Genomic DNA, 21,354 nt, shown 5'->3' with positions numbered 1-21,354 from the left:
TGAGCCTGAGAAACATAATCCTAATTACCTCATAAGGGAAAAACTAATCCAGTCACTTTAGCACATGTGAGAAATCTACAGAACATGAACATCACCTTGTCCCCAGTGTGTGTGTTTGCTCAGGCTGATTAAAACCCCTGAAAGCCACAAGCAAGCTACCTGCTTTTTCAGGCATGAGGCAGTGCTTTGGGAGCCTCAGGTTCAGGGGAAGATGCCAAGTTCTCAGTTGCACACACGCTTCCCACTGCCCCATGAGGACCATAGGATTACTGAAAAAGCACTAGATGAACAGAAAGAGAGGGACCCAGCTGCTCAGGCCACTGCTTTGGACAGACAAAGGCAGGGGTGGATGCTGAAGGCATTTATACCAATTTACACTGGCCAAGAAACTTCCTTGTAACACTAAAATACTCAACTTCAAATCGGATATGGTGATCAAAATGACAAACACACATCTGCAAGCAAATGCTCCATCCACAACAGCTACTTTTATTCTGAAATGAGACGTGGATGTAAGTAAATATAAGAGGTTCCCTGCATAATTCTGATGTTACTTGACCCCAAAGTATTCATGAAAAGAAAGGGTAGGCAGATAGGAATTTGGGCTCTTCAGCCAAACTGTGCTACTGTTTTTCTTCCTGGAGAAAACAAGCCAACCTGATAAGAAGTACTGAGGTTGTAATACATTTCATGTACTATCAAGGAGGTAAGAAAAAAAGAAAAATTAAAAACAATGTTGTTATGCACATGAACAGCAACAGTACAGACAGATCTGAAGAGGTCACCAGGATGCAGTTGGGTCGCTGTAATGCTGGCTGTCATATCAAGAAGGCAGAATTGACAGGTCTAAGTCACAATTTCAATATCTACCAACAAGACAGGGTAAAAAGGGTGAATGCTGACATGTGCCACAGCCACCCCTGATAAGCTATCTCATTTAGATGTCTAGGACATTCAGCTGCCCTGAAAACAGATCCCTTGTTTTTTCAGTGGGGAGAAGGCAGGTACAGCTACAGCCCACAAAATTACTCTCTCCTCCTTACTATTCTTTGGAAACACAGAAAAGATCTTTCCAGCTGAGTTGACCCTCAGAGGCAGGACAGGCAGCAGGCCATGTGCATGGCACCGGGGCTGCCTGACCGCCTGACACCGACCCATCTATCAGCAGGAGGCACAGGCAGGCAGCCGCCCCCAGAAACTGTCAGCTGCAGGGCATCAGGCTCGGAAGAGGAGCAGGCAATGCCAGAAAGTTACTCTTTGGCAGCAACAGGAGATAGACAAAATGAAAAGAAATCCCCTTTTTAAGCATTTGCAGCTTGGCACATAATATGGCAGGCTCTGCAACATGGGAAGCTCCTTGCTTTCTCTGAAGGCAGTCATGTCAGAAAGACCAGAGTAAAACTCCTTAACTTTCCTCTTTTCCTGGGAAGGCATGTACCTGCACATCTGACTCCTGAGAAACTGGCTGGTACAAGTTATCAAAAAGCACCATCTCATTTGAGTGCAAGACTGGTTTTCCATAAGGGTAGAATGGACCAACTGTAACACCAAACCTCTTGGGGCAAGGGTTTGCCCAGAAAGTCTTGTGCACCAACGCTGATAACTTCTGTCTCAGTCTTAGCAAAGCTTTCACTACACATGCGGAGCAGACTCCATCTCCATTTGATTCCATATGATTGGCCTTAGAGCCAATGGAGCTAACTCACAGCCTGAATCTCTGAATCCTACCCTTACTTTCTTTCCAGTGAAACTCTGGAGGAGTTATTCCAGCAAGTTATTCCAAATTTACATACACAAATTATCTATTAGATTCTGACAGCAACTAGGAAAAAGAAATCAGTGCAACTATATTCAGAGCTTGGCAAGGAACCAAACTTCAATAAAAAGCTGCGATCATTTGAGACTGACTATCAGGACTCTGAAGACAGAAACCAAAATGGGCGATGGACCACATGCATACCTCTCAACCAGGCAATTTGTCTCCCAGATCTGTTCCCTTTATGGTCAATGGAGCAAGAGCAATTCAGGACAGGATCATAACTGACATGCTCTGGTGTGCCCTCTGGGCTGGTTCTGCTCCCCATGACAGAGGCAGCACAGTGGCTGATGCAGCGGCCAAGCAGCATACCTGGCATCACTGGGAGGCTGACAACAAGAGAAACCCTGGCAGTGCTATAGCAGTAAACCTTCACCTAGAAACAGGTTTTTCCTACATACTTAAAACCAATTTAAGCAATATGAGAAAGAATAACTCTGCCTGACAACCTGAAGCAACGTGGCAGCTGAAAAAAGGCTTGCAAGGATCTCACTGCTTTCCTGACTCAAAGAAATGAGGGAAGAACTAAATCCATACTGTTTCCTTGTTGCATTTGGAGGATTTTTTTGCATTGGAGGGTTCTCTTAAGGCCTGGGTGATCATTTTTTATGAGTTTTTGGTTTTATTTTCAAGAGTAAGACAAAAGGTTTTCTGCCTTCACAAAACAGATACAATTGCTTTTTCTGCATAGCACCTGAGGTTTTCCTGTTAAGCTTTTTGTTTTGTTTTTTCCTATTGAGAAATTTAGAAACTGGGAATTTCTGTGTTTGAATTGTTCCCACTTCCTGCCCTCCCAATAAATCCCCAGGGGCCTGCTGGAAACAGTACCCAGCACCTCAAGGTAACAGGCAGCTAGTCAAGCAGGTACTACCACAGATGGTCCTTTAGGTCCTGCTAGTTGGTACCAAATTATATGCATTTTACTGGCTTAAAACAAAAAGATTAAATCTCACAGCTATTGGGTTAGAAAAACTCCCAAAGTCCTAGTAAAGATCTACAAATGACTGAATGTCAGCCTGAAACATGCACTGTACAGAAGGGAAGACCACACACAACAGCAGCAGTACACAATATAAAACAGGAAGACCATGGTGGCAACAATGTGCAGATCACAAAGCTCAGGGTGAAAAACCCAAGAGACTCAGTCACTGCTACCAGAGTGTGTTGTCTAGGGTAGCTATAGGTGCTTGTTATTCATCACTTGTACTCACCTTGTGTCAAAAGCACAGCATGTGCTCACAGCCAGGGCTTCAAGGAGCTGTTCAGAGTATCTTTGTAGTGGCCTTTTCCCAGGTTACACCACCCCTGAGAATACTGCAGGAGGACCTGGCTATTCCAGCAAAGATATAGGGGTGGATTTTATTTGCTCATCCACTCTTTCTGGTTCCAAAGTATTTTTAATGTACTGTGAATTTTAACATATTGGTATTAATAAAAATTACTAAGTTGTAATGTACTGTTGTTGAAGAGAATAACATAGCAGAACTTTCTTGTGAGGGATTTGATAAAGGTTTTCTGGTTAGTTACTTATGGTGCAAGACCTTGCATGCAAACACACCCACATTTTCTACGGCAAGTTTTTCCTAAGTGCAACACCAAGTATGTCAGTGTAACAGCACGGGGGTAAAAAGAAGGTAAGGAAGCCTCCTGATGTATCTGTGATGCAGTTACAAGGAACCATTCATGCATGCTCTGAGCAGCAAGAAGCAGAAAGGCAGTCACAGGTGGCTGCCATCCTGCCAGCATGACCACCACCCTCCCTGCCCAAAACAGCTCATGCAGCCCCCACACATGGCAGAATAAGCCCTACTCTTGAAAGGGCTGAGGAAAGCCCCAGCCCCTGGGCACAGGTGAGATCAGTCCCAAGCCTCCTCCCATGCCCAACAAGATGAGAACTCTTCCACACTCTCAGCTTTCTTTATTTCACACAAAGTCATGGAGAAAGCAAATGTCTCCACAGGCATTTGATTCTGGATAGGCTTTTAAGTGTCCATTGAATCTGAATTTAGGATTATGGGAAGAAGTAAGGAAGACATCCAACATTTATATTTCACTCCCCAGTACAGAAACAAGCTAACTGGGTATGCCAGTTTTTAGACATTCTTCTGGCCATTAAAGTTGATGTGTAAACCTTGTGTATAGCCACAGGGAGAAATAAACCTGCAAAAATAGGACCTTTATTAAGCAAAGAGTTTACCAACATATTCCTCTTCATGTTTTAATAGAAAGACCAGAGCTAAATATTTAATGCCTGAAAGGTTAAAAGAAACCTGATCCATAACTTCATACATATTAGACTTATCTCAAACTGCTAAATATGAATTGACATAGCTTATGACATCCTACATCTTACAATAGCATGCTGCTCAGCCACAGTAACTGCTGGGGTTCTAAATAAAGAGGTTGTAAGTTTACCTCTTCATAGCCTAAATTTTTATGTGCCTTGTTGAGTCATAAGCAGGAAAAGAAAGCCTTAAAGAAGAGGTTATCATTATTAAAATACAGATGCTGCACATAAAAAACACAAGAAAACCAATCAACCAGCCAACCAAAAACAACACCAAAACCAAACTCTCCCCTCCCCTACAAACAAAACACCCACACCCACAAAAAGGACAGCTCATACTTAAAAACACTTGAAGACATGAAAAGTTGTGAAATAAAGCTAATTTTCCCCATTGCATAATATTCCAAATTAAATACTGCCATGTCTCTCTTCCCCTTTTCCAGACAGAGATACTATGATTTCCTCAATTTCATCAAGCTCATACAAGCACAAAAACCATAATGAAAATGAGTGGTGCTTCTTCCACTATTCATGAGCACATGTGACCATGGCATGTTCTGAGCCCAAAACAAGAATTTCATCTAAATGCTTCCAGAGGTACTGTCACAACGTTTTTCATGATAGTAAACACTTTATTCTTGAAATTGGGTTGATTTGTTGTATCTCACTTGAGAGTCTTAGAGAAAACAACATATATTACATCAGGGTGCTCTGCCACCTATTTAAATAAAGGTCCTCAATCTTTGAACTATTTCTTTCATGAAAGAAATAAATTGAGAAGCACACAATTTACAAATTAAATCATCTTAATTTCTACAGAAATAAAAGCAGCTGCACATGAAAAAGATGAAAAGAATATAAATGAAAGAGGAATAGAATAGCTGAAGGCAAGGAAAGAACAGTACACACTACTTGAATGCCATAATGAAAACCAACAACAGGGAACAACTATTTCTTGACTGCTGAATTATGAGATAGTGCATTTATCATTACATATCATTGTGGGAAGGAAAGTTATTAAACCATACAAAAAAATCAGTTGAACAGCATTATGAAACACATTTATTTTATATCATCTTCCGCAGTGAGATCTTCAAATGGTAATAAAACCTAACCTTCCTTTCAGTAAGTAAACGACTGAAACAACATAGCCCACTTATATACCTGGCCTTGCAGCAAGTTCACAAAAAGTTGGCAAGTGGCATTTGCTTGAAGCATCATTGACCATGAGTTTGAACATTTTGAGTATGCCATTTTTAAAGATAATCAGTCTGACAATGTTCAAACATGCATCTCCTGACCTTGCATTTCAATGACATGCACACCTTTTTCTTTTTTAAGCTAATATGAAATAAACCATCATAAGGCATCAAAAGCTTACATGTAATGCTTAATTTTGAAGAGAAGAGAAGCTTACTTTCTAGCATGATTCCCTTTTTTATGAACTAACACCCTTCTTCCCTTTTATTACACTACATGAGCAGGTCATGCATCTTGCAACATTTCAGAAAGGATGGAACTACATTTTGCCCAATTCCACTTCAGCAAAATCAGCAACCCTCAGCCTTCATTCCAAACAAAGCTAAATCAGAAGTTGTGCTGAAAACAACATCACATGAAAATAGCAAAATTTCCTATTCCAAACCCACAGCTTTTAAGTAACAGCTTCTAATTTTGCTTCCATAGTTTATGTCCTTAATTTTGTTTTACTGTTCTACAGGGTAAAGCTTAAAACATGAGAGCGTGCTAGACTGTTTCAAGAGAACTAATCTGAATCCAATTCACTTGTTTGGTTTATATCTTATGTATAGAGCAGGTTTACATGGAGGCAGGAAACAAATAATTCTGTTCTTTTCCAAGTGTAATGCTAATTTATTTGAAGATATTTCATATGAACCTTTTTCTCCCCTAATTAAGGGCTTGAACCTGCTGTACTTCAGTCGACAGTAAAATGAGTTAACAGTCTGAATACAGACCATATGAGGAAGAACTGCTTTGTCTGTCAACACAAATATCTATAATGCATGTAGGAAGTGCAAATAGCCAAAAAGGGAAACTATATGAAAACTATCAGCAGCTATTGATGTGCTATCAATAGCACTGACCTCATTAACATAGATACAAAACTTGTTACCATTTCTTTCAAAGGAGTCCATTATAAGCAGCTGTAAACGGTTTAAATTTTTGTATAGCTTTTTTTTAATCTTCAAGAAGATATGTTTAGATTGTAGTGGAAAAATCCACTTACAAAAATTCCATTATCAATAATATGATACTTTTTAAGTCCTTTAAGAAAAAAAATCTGAAACAAGTCTAAATGGACTTCTGTTGGGCAGTGGGAAGGAAAGTATCACACTAATTTACCTTCCTGGCTTTATGAGGAGATGGTTTCCTTTATAGTACCACTGAAGACGATTGAGGAAGTTTAGTTGTTGTTTTTATTTTGTTTAGAAATAGGACTTGTTTTAAATTTCACTGTTCAGAATCAAAAACAGATTCCATCTTCCTTGCAGATTTTTACATATGGCAAAAACAAAACAAAGAAAAAAAAAAAAAGGAAAGTTATCAGGAAAAAAAAGCCAGAAAGAGGATATCAAAATTCAAATACATTTCACTCATTTTCTGCAACGCTTCCTAGTGCGAGTTGAGACAGATAAGCTTTCACATTTTAAAACAAGGCTTCCCGAGACAAGAAAAGCATCCCACTAGCACGCCCCAGAGATGTCCCTTCAAAATCTGGAACAAGGCCATCTAATGCAAGAATCAACCACTTCAATATGAAAATGCCATTACTAGTGGAGCTGTTACCTGCTCTAAAGCCTCTTGGCTCTTCTTGCTAAAAAGTCTATTTAAGTATCATAACTTAAACCAAATATGCAGGGCAAATCTTGGAAATCTACCCTTGTCTCAAACAACTTCTGAGATCCTACAGGACTGCCCAGAGCTTTCTCAGTGAGATAACAGAAGGTAAATCACAGGTTATGGGGAAGTACCATGGTTCATACCCACAAAAGAGGCTGACTAAACATGTGCATGACAAGTACAACAGAAATCTAACATTTCAATTTATAGAGGTGTACATTTTTAAAGCAAAACCACAAGTTATTTATATGGATAGATTTTTCACAAAGTAATCTGATGTGGGAACCAGAGGATTTTACTTAGAGCATCTGTGTTCCACATTCTCAGGAAAGAAAATTTAAATAATCCTAAAAGCTGAAAAAGGTATTTTTATCACAGACTTTGCAGCTATTTCACATTTCACTCAAAGAGAGTTGAACCAGATATCTCAAATCACATCTGGATGCAGGCCCCAGTAAGTACTGAGTGCACTGCTTTAACTAGAACTCAAATTATTCTATTAAAAAAAGCCTAGCCCTTAAAAAACTCCCCCTGAGTTCTGGCATTCCTTTTCAGGTTTTTTCAATTTGTGTGATGTCAGTTTACATCTAATAAGCATGTTGTTTATTATCTTCATTTAATTCAGGACTTTTACCAAGTTACAGCAAGAGTCATAGGAAGCATATCATGATTACAAATCCATAATGCATGCAAGATCCCTGTGTAGCACCATTAAATCCATTAATCACAGTCTTTTTGGTCCCAATTATGCTAAGAAGATATTCGATAAAGCAATTTCAACTCACCTCTCTCTCTCTCCCCTGTTACCATCAGTGCAAAGAAGGCAAAACCACAGCGCTTCCGACAAATTCTCAAGGCACCTCTTTTGTTCCCTTTAAATTAAATCCGAATTGGTTGCACATTTTACTGAACTGCTAATGCTCTCCACATGTTCCCTCTCTCAGACTGAAAATGTTTTCTATTAGGAATGCCTAGCACTGAACATAAAACTGTAAAATGTCCTTCAAACAACCCAAAGTTCCTCTCTTTCTTTGGAATGTATCACTACTTGCCCAAATGAACAGCTCAAAGTCCTACAATTAAGCTGCCTTTAGGAAAGCTTTTAAGTAAGACTCCTTTTCTTAGTGTGTTCAGAAACTCCCTTATCAAAAGAAAGCTGTTTATTTTAAAATCCATTAAGTTATTTCCTTTAAAAAACAAAGCACCAAGGATTTAAAGTGTGAGCTAGAGGAACTTCAAATTGTCCATGGCCATGAAAAACCTACTCCAGCACTCAGCAAATGCACAAAATCCAGAAGGATGAAATGGGGTAATGATATTTGCAGGGAGAAGCATCTCATGTGAGACAGTACCAAGAACATGGGTTGTAGGCTCAAGCTTAACTTAGTTCTCAGAGAATGAAATGCAACATGGTTTCACGTTTCCTTAACCATAACAGCACTGACTTTTCAGAGCTTCAATGCTCTTATGAGGAAGAACCATGTTTTTTCCCCCTTTCAGTCCATGTATCTCAACTTTTCTGCAACAGAGGACCAGGTAAAGTTACAGACTCAAGACAAGATTTTGTCTTTTTGAAAGCAGAGTGGTTCCATTCCGGAGGAACTTGTCCCTCCACATGCTTGAGGTGCAAGTCCTACCAGAAGATTCAATAGATGCAGAAATAGTTGTAGAATCTAATCATATCTGCTCTAACACATGCAACAAGTCCACATAATGGATAACAGAAGGGAAAACTGTACATGGAAAAAAGGACTAGGTGCATAGTTCAGCTATTACAGGACAAATAAAAACAGCTGGCTTCTACTAGCTCCCTGGTTACAACCAGCTTACAGCTTCCCTCAAGTATCCCAGAACAATACATGCTCAAGAAAATATTTATGGCTACATTTCATAAATGATATTAAGAGCAAGGGGATATCAAAAAGATAATCCCAAGAGCACTGTGGAAAGGCTGAGTTATTGGTGCTAACACTCTGGTTAACACAAATGCCCTGATAGTAGGGGCTAGAAAGAGCTGCTGTGCAGCACGGCAGCACTGGTGTCCCAGAGTTGGGAATAATCCACTGTGGAGGTAACTCTGCATCTACTCACATGCAAGAACCAATAGAACAGGATTATAAAATGGCTATAACAACTTTTACCGAAGCTGTATTATACATTTTGCAAGACTCTTGCAATAATACACTTGCACACTGTTTAGGGCCCTCACTGGATCAAGCTATGAAATGCAATATACACAAATATCTATGCAAATTATTTTTAATCTACTGGCAGATAAAAGAAAACTTGGCACAAACATATGAGAGAGATCTAAACATACAAAAACTGTAATTTTATAAAGCAAAAGCATTTAAATAACCAACTGAGGGTCCTGGGCATGTGTTTTGGTTGGTTTTGTTTATTTGGCTTGGGGTTTTGGAGGATTTTTTAATAATAAACTGACACAGAAAGGTAGTAAAATTTAAAATACTCCTTGCAACATTTGCTAACCTTCCAAGCCACAGTATTCTAAGTAATCCCAGGTCAATACATTCACTCAGAATCACATCAAATTTTGTTATTTGCATTCTTCTTGTATTACATTGTATTAACAACTGAAGCTTACACCAAACTTCTTTTGGCAGAATCATTCTAAGTCATTGTCATGGATCCCTGTCCAAACATCATTCTCAGCACTGATTGCAACACTCCTGATTTAACATCACAGGAATAAGCATTTTAGAAAAGGACATGGGGGCTCTCTTGGGCTAAATACAGCATCCAGATATATGAGAGCAAATGGTGCCTTGCCTCTCAGAGATCACACCAGATTTTGAGAAAAAAGCCATGAAGCAATGAACAAACAAATGAAGCAGGAGCCACAAACAGAGCTGGCCAATGAAGGACCTAATGGTTAAACCAAGTCCTTCTGCAGGAAAAGTGGAGCTGGTAAAGATCTTTAAAACTTCACTGTCATCATGTTGCTCTGACTACAACCTTCCATTTAGTTTCAGGGGCTAAAACTTTGACATTGTTGGTGTTCACTTTCTATAGTTACATTCTCATTTACATTAGACTTTATCAAGGCTTCAGCTGAGCCCTGTAATTGTTAAATATATACAAACTAAAATAATGTTAAGACACAGTAAATACAAAGTCATATGGCTGCCAAAAATACTAAAAAGACTTTTCCCACAAGGGTAGTAACTCATAATAAATGTGATTTGAATAAAAGGTCAAATTTAAAAGCTTGTGGGAAAAAAAACCCTACAGTTGACACTATCTGATTTAAGGGGCACTCAGAGCCCAGAAGGCCAATCATGTTCTGGGTCGCATCAAAAGTATGGCCAGAAGGCTGAGTGAGGGGCTTCTGCACCTCTATTCTGCCCTTTTGAGACCCTAGCTGGAGCTCTGCATGCAGCTCTGGAGTCCCCAGCACAGGAAGGACATGGACCCGGTATAGCAAGTCTGAAGGGCACAAAGATGCTCCAGCCCTCTGGTCACCTCTCCTGTGAAGGCTGAGAGAAGTGGGACTCATCAGCCTGGAGAAGACAAGGCTTCAAGAAGACTTTATAACAGCCTTGCAGTAATCAAAGGGGTCTTTTAAAAAAGAAGAGCCACTTTATATATGGGTGGCTAGTGATAGGACAAAAGGCAATAGTTTTTAACTGAGAGAGAGCAGATTTAAATTAGAAGTTAAGAAGAAATTCTTTACTGTGAGAGTGCTGAGAGACTGGAACAGGATGCCCAGAGAAGCTGTAGATGCCTTATCACTGGAAGTGCTCGAGGCCAGCTTGGATGAGGCAAGCTGTTTTAGTGGGTAGCATCACTGCCCATGGCAGGGAGTTAGAACTAAATGACTTTTAGTCATTAGGTTAGAACTAAATGATTTTTAGGTTCCTTCCAACCCATCTCTATTCTATGATTTTATGATTACTCCACTAAGGTCTTTGGACATCAACAAGTACAAAAACACATCTATAATTTTCAATTAGTTACGTTCTCTGAACAGAACTGCTTTCAGCAATGTTCTTTTGATATAAAGAAACATTCTAAATATTGAAGTTTATATTAAAACCACTTAAAAGTATTGGCTATTAATTAATCCTGATAATTTAATCAGGATTAAGCCAAAATGGGAGAATAGAGTAATATTAAAAAGAAAATTTATTCCTTCATGCTGAAAGTCCTTAGTATGTACATAAGATAAGAAGTCAAATTGAGGGCTGAGAAAAAAAATAGAAAGCAATAACACATTAAATTAAGGTACTTAACAGGGACTTGTATTTAACAGGGTAGAAAATACCACAACTTCTGCACTCAAGTTATTAAGTATTACTCCTTCTCTGCTCTGCTTGAAACCAAAAACCCTACCCCACTTGACATGAGACTTGCTAAGTCTTCCCAGGTCTCTAAAACATCAGTAGTAGTAGATGTAGTCAATACATCCTCTGACACTGAAGCCCAATGAATTCTCCAGAGATCTGAAGTCACTGACGATGGAAAACTTTATCTGAACATCTGAACATAAACACTTCTGCTATTTCCCACAATTTAAAAGTACAATGAGTTAGGAAGAGGGAAAAAAATAGTGATCCAGCTTCAAAATGGGAGAGTTTATGGCAGGAGAGCTATTTCTTTACACCTATCAGGTCTTAAGAAGAAACTCTGAATACAAAGATGACAGGAGGCTCTACAGAAAGGTCACTACATAACAAACCACACCTTCTCAGAAAGCAGCCCTAGCTACCTGTTGGGGACTTTGCAGAGTCAGTAACATTGCTAACCACAATTCTTTCCATGGAGACTGTGAAGACTGAAAGAAAACACCCAAAGCGTGACAGTTTTACTCCATGTAACACCATCTCAGATTCCTCTAGCTCCTGGCTTCTACTCCAAATATGTAACATATCTTTTAACACCTAAACCTAATGTTTGCATTTCAAAAGAGACCTTAACAGGCAGCTGATGTGCACAAACACACACCAGCAGTACCCACTGTGCCAGTGAAATAGCCCTCTTATTCTGTGACAGGTTTGACTGCCAGGCACAGCTCTGCAAACAGTGCCAGTAGTAAGAAACACAGAATGTTCCCTGACTCTTTCAAACTATCCCATACCAAAAAATAAGACTCCATATGAAAAGAAATGAAAAAGAAAATAAGAAATGAAACAGAAAATAAGAGAAAAGAAACTACATTACATCACCTAGGGTCTGAAACAAAAACTTACCCCAAAAAACTAAACTTCAGCAGGGGGGATGGAAATTAGATCCAGAACTTGCATTTGGCTTTTCTGACTATAATGAACCAAGCCAAAAGCCCATATCCAAACACACCTCTTCTCTAGGAGTTTGAAATCTGGACCCAAGTTTTGCAGCCTGGCTTCCTCTGTACTCACTGCTGAATGCATCACTGCCACCAGAGAGCAACAGCACCTGACAAGGGATTACACTTTCATACAGGAACAATTAAGATACGTGCACAGTAATATGGCTAATTGCCCACAGTAAGCTTGAATGAAAACAGATAACAACAATGCAACCACACATCGACACTCAGAACCTTATGTGCTCCAATTCCTCGATGGCTGCACTCTGGAGAAAAAAAAATTACATGAAAATTCTTTTTATAAAACCTCAATCCGGGAAACTTATCAAATCTTGTCTTGCTGTACTGGTCTGTTTTGCCAAATATACTTCCAGACCTAACAAGACAATCTACTACAAGCTGTTCTTAATTTCACTCACATTTATAAAATCAGTTTATACTTTGCATCATCTCTGTTCCTTCTCTAACACTTTACACGTATGCTTGCTCTACTGTTCTTCCTCAAGTCAATGGTAGTAGAGGAGAAACTGTTCCTACACAAGGCAGCCTAGAGATTGTTCTCAATGAGAGGTATTTGTGGAATTCTGTAGGTTGCTTATACTCAGTTCAAATTCTCAGAAATGCCATTTCATAACATATCCTGGGGGCAGGGGAAAAGGTTTAGCTGTATTTAATGCCTGAATCCTTCCAAAGTCACTGTAGAAATGACACAAAACTTTGACTTTCTCCTCTTCTTTTAAGGAAGATATCTATATTTCAAGGCTTCAGCTATGATATCTTGAACCAAGACCAACAAGTTAAACATAATACACTGTTGAATCTACTATGGAGAAGCTGAAAACAACTGTGGCACAGACACACAGGATTTTTAATGGTTTTTTTTGTTTTAAACCAGCCGCCCATAGAATCTGTCATATTGTCACCAGGACATGAGCATTACCTTTGCCACTGACACTCAAACATTCTGCTCTAGGATGCTGGAGAACATATTAACACCATCCCAGACCTTTCATAGAGAACATATTAACGCCATCAGCCTCCTTTCATGGAACCTCGAAGCTCTTTTGACACGCATATTATGACTTTCATTAGACCTTTCCTTGTGACAGCATTGTTTTAACCAGGGTTTTTAAGAAAGTGACACTGTGATAATGACAAACATGCAGCCAAGATCTGCAATATGTGAAGTAATAAACTTTATATACTATTAAAAGATAGCAGATAGCTGTCAGCCAACAATTCTTCAGATCCCATTCCCAATCCAGAACACAGTCTTTTTCAGGTGCACACAAAGGCTGTGACAAGACAGATAACTGAAGATTTTTCAAAGAACCACCCAGCCATCTGACATCACTGTCAAATGCTATACTTCCCTGTGATATTTAACATGCTTTAAGGGTAGTGTAGTTAATACAACCTAATAGCAGCATGCAACAAACAAAATAATAAAATCAATTTATTGGCCATTACTGTCAATTTGGAATACAGCCAAGTCTGATTCATACTCCCCAGATTTGCTTCTTGGAAATCAATTCTGTTTGTTCTCTTTCAGACACGTGCAACTTAACTTACCAATGCAGGCATGGACTCTCACTGAGAGCTGGGTCCTCAGAATTATGCTGTGCTTCTTGCCCCTCCTAAAATGAGAAGAAAAGTATGTAAAGGTATAGTGAGGAAGAAGAGCAACTGGAAATAAACAAGTCAAGTTGAGCCTAGGAGAAAAAGGGTGGGAGGGAAGGGAAGACACTGGAAATTTTGTCTTTGTTTCCCATAATCGACTTCCATTTTAATTTGCAATAAATTAATTTTCCTCATCAAGACTGTTTTGACTATGATAGCAATGGTTAAGGGATCTCTCCATCTTTATCTCAAACAACAAGTTTTCTTATCCTATTTTCCCTCCCTTTTGCTGAGGACAGGGAGCAAGAGAGCAGCTGGGCAGGCATCTGGACAATTGCCAAGGACAGCCCACCACAATGAAAACTGTGTTAGAGAAGTATCAAGTGATGAGTGCACATTTTAGTTTTCACAGAAATACTTCAATGCTAAGCATAATTAAGCATTAAAAGAAAATCCAAGGTTAAACAAATCATTGACACTTTCACAGATCTGCCTGCCTATGTAGCCCAATGCGTTTTTAAAGCACAAAAGTAGCTATGTTTTTCATGAAAAGAGGCAAAACTAAGGTCCTTTTCCACTCTGACTCTCAGCCCCATATCAGACTTAAATGGAGTGACAATTTTAATTAGCTGCTAAATACCTCATTTGGTTTTCACTTAATTTACCTTTAGTTTCATTTCTTCAACTTGGACAAGAGGACAGTTCTTGATTTCTAGGCGCTACACCTGCACACTGACATGAGGGCACCAACAACACCTTGTCTCTGCACCCAACCCGCTCACCTGATGGAAGGTGGGAGGGTAAGAAAAACATAAAAAATGCTTGTACAGCACCGTATTCTCCCTCTTTTTTCTGAAACTAAAAAGGCAATTCCTGGACAAGTGGCTCTAGGTGGCCCAGATGACCTCCAGAGGTCCCTTCCTACTCAGCCATTCTGTGATTCAGTGAATTTATTGTGGGAAAACACTCATGAGGACACACTGTTTTTAGAATGAAGCTTAGGTGTGTCATGCTAACTGTAGACCCAATTCAACATACAAGTTAGATCACAAACCAGCACAATCTTTCTCAGTTACATATTTTGCAACTCTGCTGAGAGGATTCAGGCCCAAACCCTTTACACAGACACCCAGCAGAATCTTATGCTGGCTGTAACTTAAAACAATTCTCTAGTAATAACAGAAGTTCTTCCCCACCTTATTGTTTTCCTGCCCACAGTTATTTTGCAGAACAAAATATTTTTCATTATTTTCATGAAAAAAACTAAGCAAAATATTTTATATTACTTCTCAGAAAGACTTGCAGGGGAAGAAAGGAAGGGAACTAGTGACAGGTATTTTCAGAAAAATATTGCCCTTAGGAAAATATAAGGGAAAACAAAGAAAAGTAAGGACCTGAAAAAAGGTGATTAATGTTGACCTGTGTACCTGCTAATACAGGACTTGATTTCAGTTTCAGTAATCTATTTCTCTATAGATTAAAAAAAAAAGTTAAACAGAGGGCTTTTTTAAAAAAAAGCAAAACCAAAAACCTTTAATCAAAATTACTCTTTAAAGGATCCATTTGGACATCATTAGTGGGCAAAGTGTCACCCTTCTCTTAATAACTTGAAGTGCCAAGCAGCACATGCTATTGCCCCCACAAAAGCAGGCTGTAGTTCGGACTGTGAAATTCCCTAGAGCAGTTCCAGGTTTAGGACTCACTCTCTGTCCACCTAAACGCCTCCTTTTTTTCTGGTAGGACACAGTCGTTGCCTGCATTCATATTCTGCAGATTTTAACAGCTGCTCCTCCCCACAGGAATGCCAGGATTCCTCTGGAATATTGAATTTGCCAAGTCAGTGAAGAATTTTTGACCAAACCTCTTGCCCTGCATCTGATTCTGCACAGAAACTGTTTCTCTTGATCTCCCTTCCTTCGTGGACTTGTCAAGGAGAAGAATTGAGTCAAGATTGTTTATTTCAAAACTGTAAAAGGATAGCCCAGAATTAGCAAAGAAAAAGGAAGTCTATATAATCAGACATATTATTCTTCCCATCCTGAAAAGCTGTTCAACTAAAAGAAACTGAGAAATCAGCACCATTTTAAGGCCTGTAGAGATTCAGGCCCATTACAATTTAATAGAGTTTTTTCCTCCTTTTCTCAAAACCCAACACACAATGTTTCATGGTATAAACAAGGCCTTTATTTTTTTGGTAGTTCTCCAAGCTTCAAAAGTGATGCTACTTCCTCCTCAACCTCACCTCTTTACAAATACCCCTGAAAACTTAAAGCAAAACCTAGAGCAAGATCTCTTTTAGAGGCTCTGTTCTACACTATCACTGCAACCGTAATACCTCCCAGGACAGAAAATTCTCACACACACAAACATTAATTTTTATCTCCCACTGGACTTGCACTGGCAATTTTTCCAGCCCGCCAAAATCAGTATGATTCAAGCCCCAGAAATTACAAAGATGAAGACTCACTTATGATGCTGTATTTCCCCCCTTCCTCCCAGGCCACGCCATGATCATCACCACAGAGGCATACTAGATTTACCACACAGCAGCTAATTCTAATATGACTAGTCACATGTAAAACATTAGAAATTATGCAATTTCCTGATGAATATTTTTGACTATCATGCAATATGAATAACATATTTTGCAAAATGAAGATTGCCTCTGAAAATTACTGCATCTGTGATTCTACACATACCAGTTTCCCAGAAAGCATATTACAATAGTAAATTCAAAAAAAAAAATGGCTAACTTGAGATCCATCCATGATTTCACAGACTCATAAACTACTGGCCAAATAGTATTAGAAAGCATGCCTGTAGGCAAGCTTGCCATGATATCAGGACAGGGAAGGGGGGGTACCACAGGACAGACAGGCCATTTGCATTAAAAACAATGTAGGTTCAAAAATACACAGCAGACTATTTCCAACAAACAAGGTTCATTTATTCAAAACAAAGTGTAGACATGTAACAAAGTTTGTAATCTATTCTTAACTAAGGCTTATCTTTTTATTTATATGTCTTTAAAAAAATGTTTCCGTGAGTGCAGTTGGCTACTATTCATTAAAAAAAAATCCATTAAGTATTTAACAGAGTTAATTTAATAACTGAAATTTAGCAATAGAAGAGTAGGTAAATTTCACATATTGTCCTGAAATAGCATTCTGATGATCTGTATTGAGATCAGAATCATTATTGCTATAAGACTAACTTCTAATCTTTGGAGTTACCAAGACACAAAACCTTTTCTATATTCAATTTCTCTAATAAATTAAAGTAAATAAGCACATGCCAACAGCTCACTGCGGGCCTGTCTTATGGAATATAAATGCTTTATTTTGTCATTGTTTTTTTACCATGTTACAAATAGTTTCCCTCAAGTCTTTTCAGCTCTTGATTTTCAAGTCTTCCCCCATTTTCAAGTCTTGATTTAAGTGACATTTTGAAAATAGTACCTCAATTGACTGTCTTAAACAGTTACTTGTTTTGAAGCAAAGCCTTTGAGCTAAGCAATCCTTTGACCAGATGAAAAATACCAACGTTATTAGGGTACAGAGGGGAAAAAGCATTAAGGAACAAAATAATAATCATTTAACACTAAAACCACACATTAAAAGAAACCAACACACAGTCTCCTCTTAATGTTTCAAGGAAACTTTGAAAGGAAATTTTAAGAGAGTTTATTTAAGACATGACATCCTTCTTCTCAGACCTACACTAAAGACCTGCTGGTATGAAAAATGGGACTTTTATGTAAATATCTAATTAAGATTCATTAAGGTTATTAGCAAGACGGACCACAATCACTCCTTGACAAAGCTCATTTTTGTAAAATAGGAGAATGCATCAATTAACATACAATTTCTATTTCAGTGTTTTCTTTCTTTCAGGAAGCAAGTATTCAGACTTTCTAATATTCTTCCAAAGGGCTAGATATTTCAATTCAATAAATTTAGCTTCAAATAATCCCCTGATTCTGAAAATACATTATTTTATCATTTAAAACCAAAGTATAAAATCACCTTTCTAACTCTCTTAATGATTGCTTAATAACTCAATGAAGAAAATTCCTTCGATTAAAGGTGTCAATTCTACAAAAGGCCACGCTATGTCCTTCTGGGCTCCTCCTGTTTTGTTTTCCACACAATACTGGACAATCATTGAAAAAGCTACAGTTGTATAGCACAGCAACAGACAAACTGCAATGGTTTTAATAACACTCTATAGTCGCACAGACAAGTAAACTTACTATTCTTCATTGCATTTGCTCAGAAAATAAAATCTGTTGCAGACATCTGAATCATGAAAAGGCTATCATAAGCAGAAGTTGAGTCCAATGCTGTTAGAAGCCATGATTTTAAGCTCACCAACCATTTGGATCTTTTCAGTTAATGTAGAGTGTCTAATCTCTGCTCTTAACCAGGGTCTGTACACTCTTCTATTTCAGAAATATTTAAAGTATATAAAAAAATACCCCATAAACTTGGATTTTCATCTTTCATGCAGTGCTACACACATTCATATGGCAACACAGCAACTAAGGGTGATGCATCTTGTTGGGGTAACTCTGTTTTTTTGAGACTTTTTAAAAATAAATAAATAGATTATAATAGGCAACCATATCCTACCCTCAGAGCAGTTTTCAAGTAGCATATTCCCATGACTCTCATTGTACTCTGTTCCAAGCAGGGATTTCATCCATTAAGATTAGTGTTATCAGTCAGTTGTAGACACAGATAATTCTTGAGGATAACTCAGAGAGAAAAATCATTTGCTGTGCTAGAAAGTACAATTATGCAAAACCTTTGAAAATTACAAAGTAGTTTGTTTGTGCACATAGAAGTTTGGATATTTAAACTAATGAGTGTCCTTTCCCTCATACCCCAGTCAATAGTCTGAAAATATAGCCTGGATGTGGTGGAAAATGAATACTAGAAGTTTCAATTCAAACAGACAATATCAGTAAAGGGATTGCAAGAATGGGGGTCCAGAGGACAGACCTTACCTTTCCCCCTGCACTGGGCTAACAGCACAGCTGAGGCCCCTCCTCACCCTACTTCAGAGGAGCGCTGTAAAGAGCAAGTGGTTCCCAGCTGCAGCCTGCTTTTAACTTGTGGAACTAAACAAAACCTGCAGGTTTGCCCTCCTAAGTTTCACCAAATCAAGGAAAATAAAGGAAAATAAAATCATATACTGGCAAACAGTATAGGTACCTTGTATTTTCATTATTTAGTTGTTATTAGATGGGAAGTATTGGTGCTCCCCTAGTCTCCAGCTCTCCCCATATTTAGTTTTTCACACTGCTATGAAGTGCAGTATCAGTCAATCACTCACAGCAAGGCCAACTCTGAACCAGAGGGAATCAGATGATCCAGGCACACATTTACCTGACTCCAAGGCTCTCTTGAAATAACCAGATGATTTTTCATTATCCTTCAGAACCACTACCAAAGCAAACACATCAGGTTACTGAACCCAGCTAAACTAACACCATGAGTGTTGCCTGTTTATCCCAAAGAAGGCAGAGGCTGGATGGAAAACCAACTTCAACCTGATAACACCAACTATTTCCAGACTTGGACAGCATTTAACATCAGCCTAACCTGACAACTTACCTTATAACAATTCTGTAGCTAATTCTGCCTGATGTAACAATCCAAGCATTATGAAAACCTATCTAGCACAGATGCTGCTTTCAAAATACACGTGCACAACACATGCTTCACATTTTGTTACAGCTTCTCATAGCACTCAGGTTTCTTCGTGGGCCATTAACCATCTCCAATAATCACATCCATGTTTTCCAATAGAAGTAGCATAATGAGAACAGCATCCAGCAACTCTTGAGCTCAATAAAGAATCACTGACACCCACAAAAGAAACCTAGACTACAGTATGCCATCAGAAGCAAACACATGGCAAGAGACATGCTCTAGAGTACATTACTTTTGCAAATGGCTTCTGCTTTTTCATTTTAGAACCCATCCATTTCCATCTTCACTTGCACACTTCTTTTAGGGAGCGGAAAATGCTTCTGCAATGGAGTATTGCCTCACAGTTACTTCAGTTTAAGATACTCCACAGCAGCAATGGAAAACAAACTGTTCCTTGTTGAATGCATAAAGGATGAAATTTTTGCCAGAGTTCAAGCACTTGAGTCTATCAGGTTTTCCCTGAAAAAGATCTGCAAGCCAGCACACACACACAATAAGGAAAGTGTTTTTTAAACTGCTATTAATCAGACAGCATAAATCCTAGGCTTTGATTTCAAAGCTGTTAAGATACAGTTCGACTGCCGTTTCACTATGATATGCTTCTCCAGTCAACTGCAGATTCAAGAGATGGAAAAAAAAATTCTGACACTTCAAAAAAAATGTTGTATAGAAGCCAAGCCTTTTTAAAGTGAGAGAGTGCACATGTGCATGGAGAGTGGAATTAAGAATCTCCCTGAAACTCATCCGAAAATCTTATCCAAACAAGTAACCTTTTTGAAGTTCTTAGGTGATTATTATCCAAACATCCAACTGTCATGTTCAAGGTCACATTATTGCCATTGAATAACGGAAGCAGGGGAGCTCAGGAAGTAATATCAATAATTAAAAAGAAGTCTTTTACATGCTAATACCCTTCAAATGGATGACAGCACTAGCAACCTATTCTGGTACATGATGGTCTGTATGAGGGAAACACACACACTCATCCTCACAGGAAGTAAGCCAGTGGGCTTTTCTCTCTTACTTCATTTATTCCATCTAAAAAATTAGTGTGAAGCCAGAAGGTGTCAGCATCCTGTTTGTGTAATGCATTTGCAAGTCATCTAATTATTTTGCAGAGTGGTTTTATTCAGAGCATTCCCGCATCATGACAAGTTTACTAAAGTAACAATCATTTGACAAAATAAACAGATAGCAACCATTCCTGTCTGTTCAGTCTGCATTAAAAAAAAAACCAAAAAAAAAACCAAAATATAAAAATAATTAAAACTTTACTAATCCAAGTAGAAACAATCCCAGCATATTCCCTAAGCAAAAACTGTGATGGCAAAATCTGGCCAATTATTAGAGCAAGAAACAGTATCCAAAAGAACATAGTATGCTCAGATTTGTATGTTTTTCCCCTGCAGAGTATTCTAATATTGTGTTCTGTGTTTGTCAACACGATTTTAACAAATAGCTGCCTCATTCCCACTAAAAACCTATAAACCACCACCATATGAATGCCAGTGAGTGGAAGAGCATCCTGGCTGACACACCATTGTCTGTATAATTGTGCAAATAAGGACCACCTATAACTGTCACTATGAGGTGCTGGGTTTTTACATCCCCTTACCTCTTCATAAGTACATTTACTAGGCAGGGTTACCATTTCTCTTTGTATTTTCTTTTGTTGTCCCCCTCCTTTTAAATGGAAACAAAAAAGGATAGAAGGAGAAGGGGGAAGAAAATGAGAAACTCAACA

General features: G+C 38.5%; 1 protein-coding gene across 2 annotated transcripts in view; it reads right to left on the bottom strand.

Moving 5' to 3' along the window:
- FHOD3 (formin homology 2 domain containing 3) overlaps positions 1 to 21,354 on the bottom strand; it is a 377,898-nt gene that overhangs the window by 308,556 nt on the left and 47,988 nt on the right. For both annotated transcript variants that reach the window (XM_066560163.1, XM_066560156.1), the window contains exon 3: positions 13,846 to 13,910. In XM_066560163.1, coding sequence (XP_066416260.1) covers positions 13,846 to 13,910 — 65 coding nt within the window. The remainder of the gene's footprint in view (positions 1 to 13,845; positions 13,911 to 21,354) is intronic.

The sequence above is a fragment of the Molothrus aeneus genome, chromosome 1, assembly GCF_037042795.1.
Source record: "Molothrus aeneus isolate 106 chromosome 1, BPBGC_Maene_1.0, whole genome shotgun sequence".
Classification (NCBI taxonomy): Eukaryota; Metazoa; Chordata; class Aves; order Passeriformes; family Icteridae; genus Molothrus; species Molothrus aeneus.
This window is presented reverse-complemented; position numbering and strand designations above follow the sequence as displayed.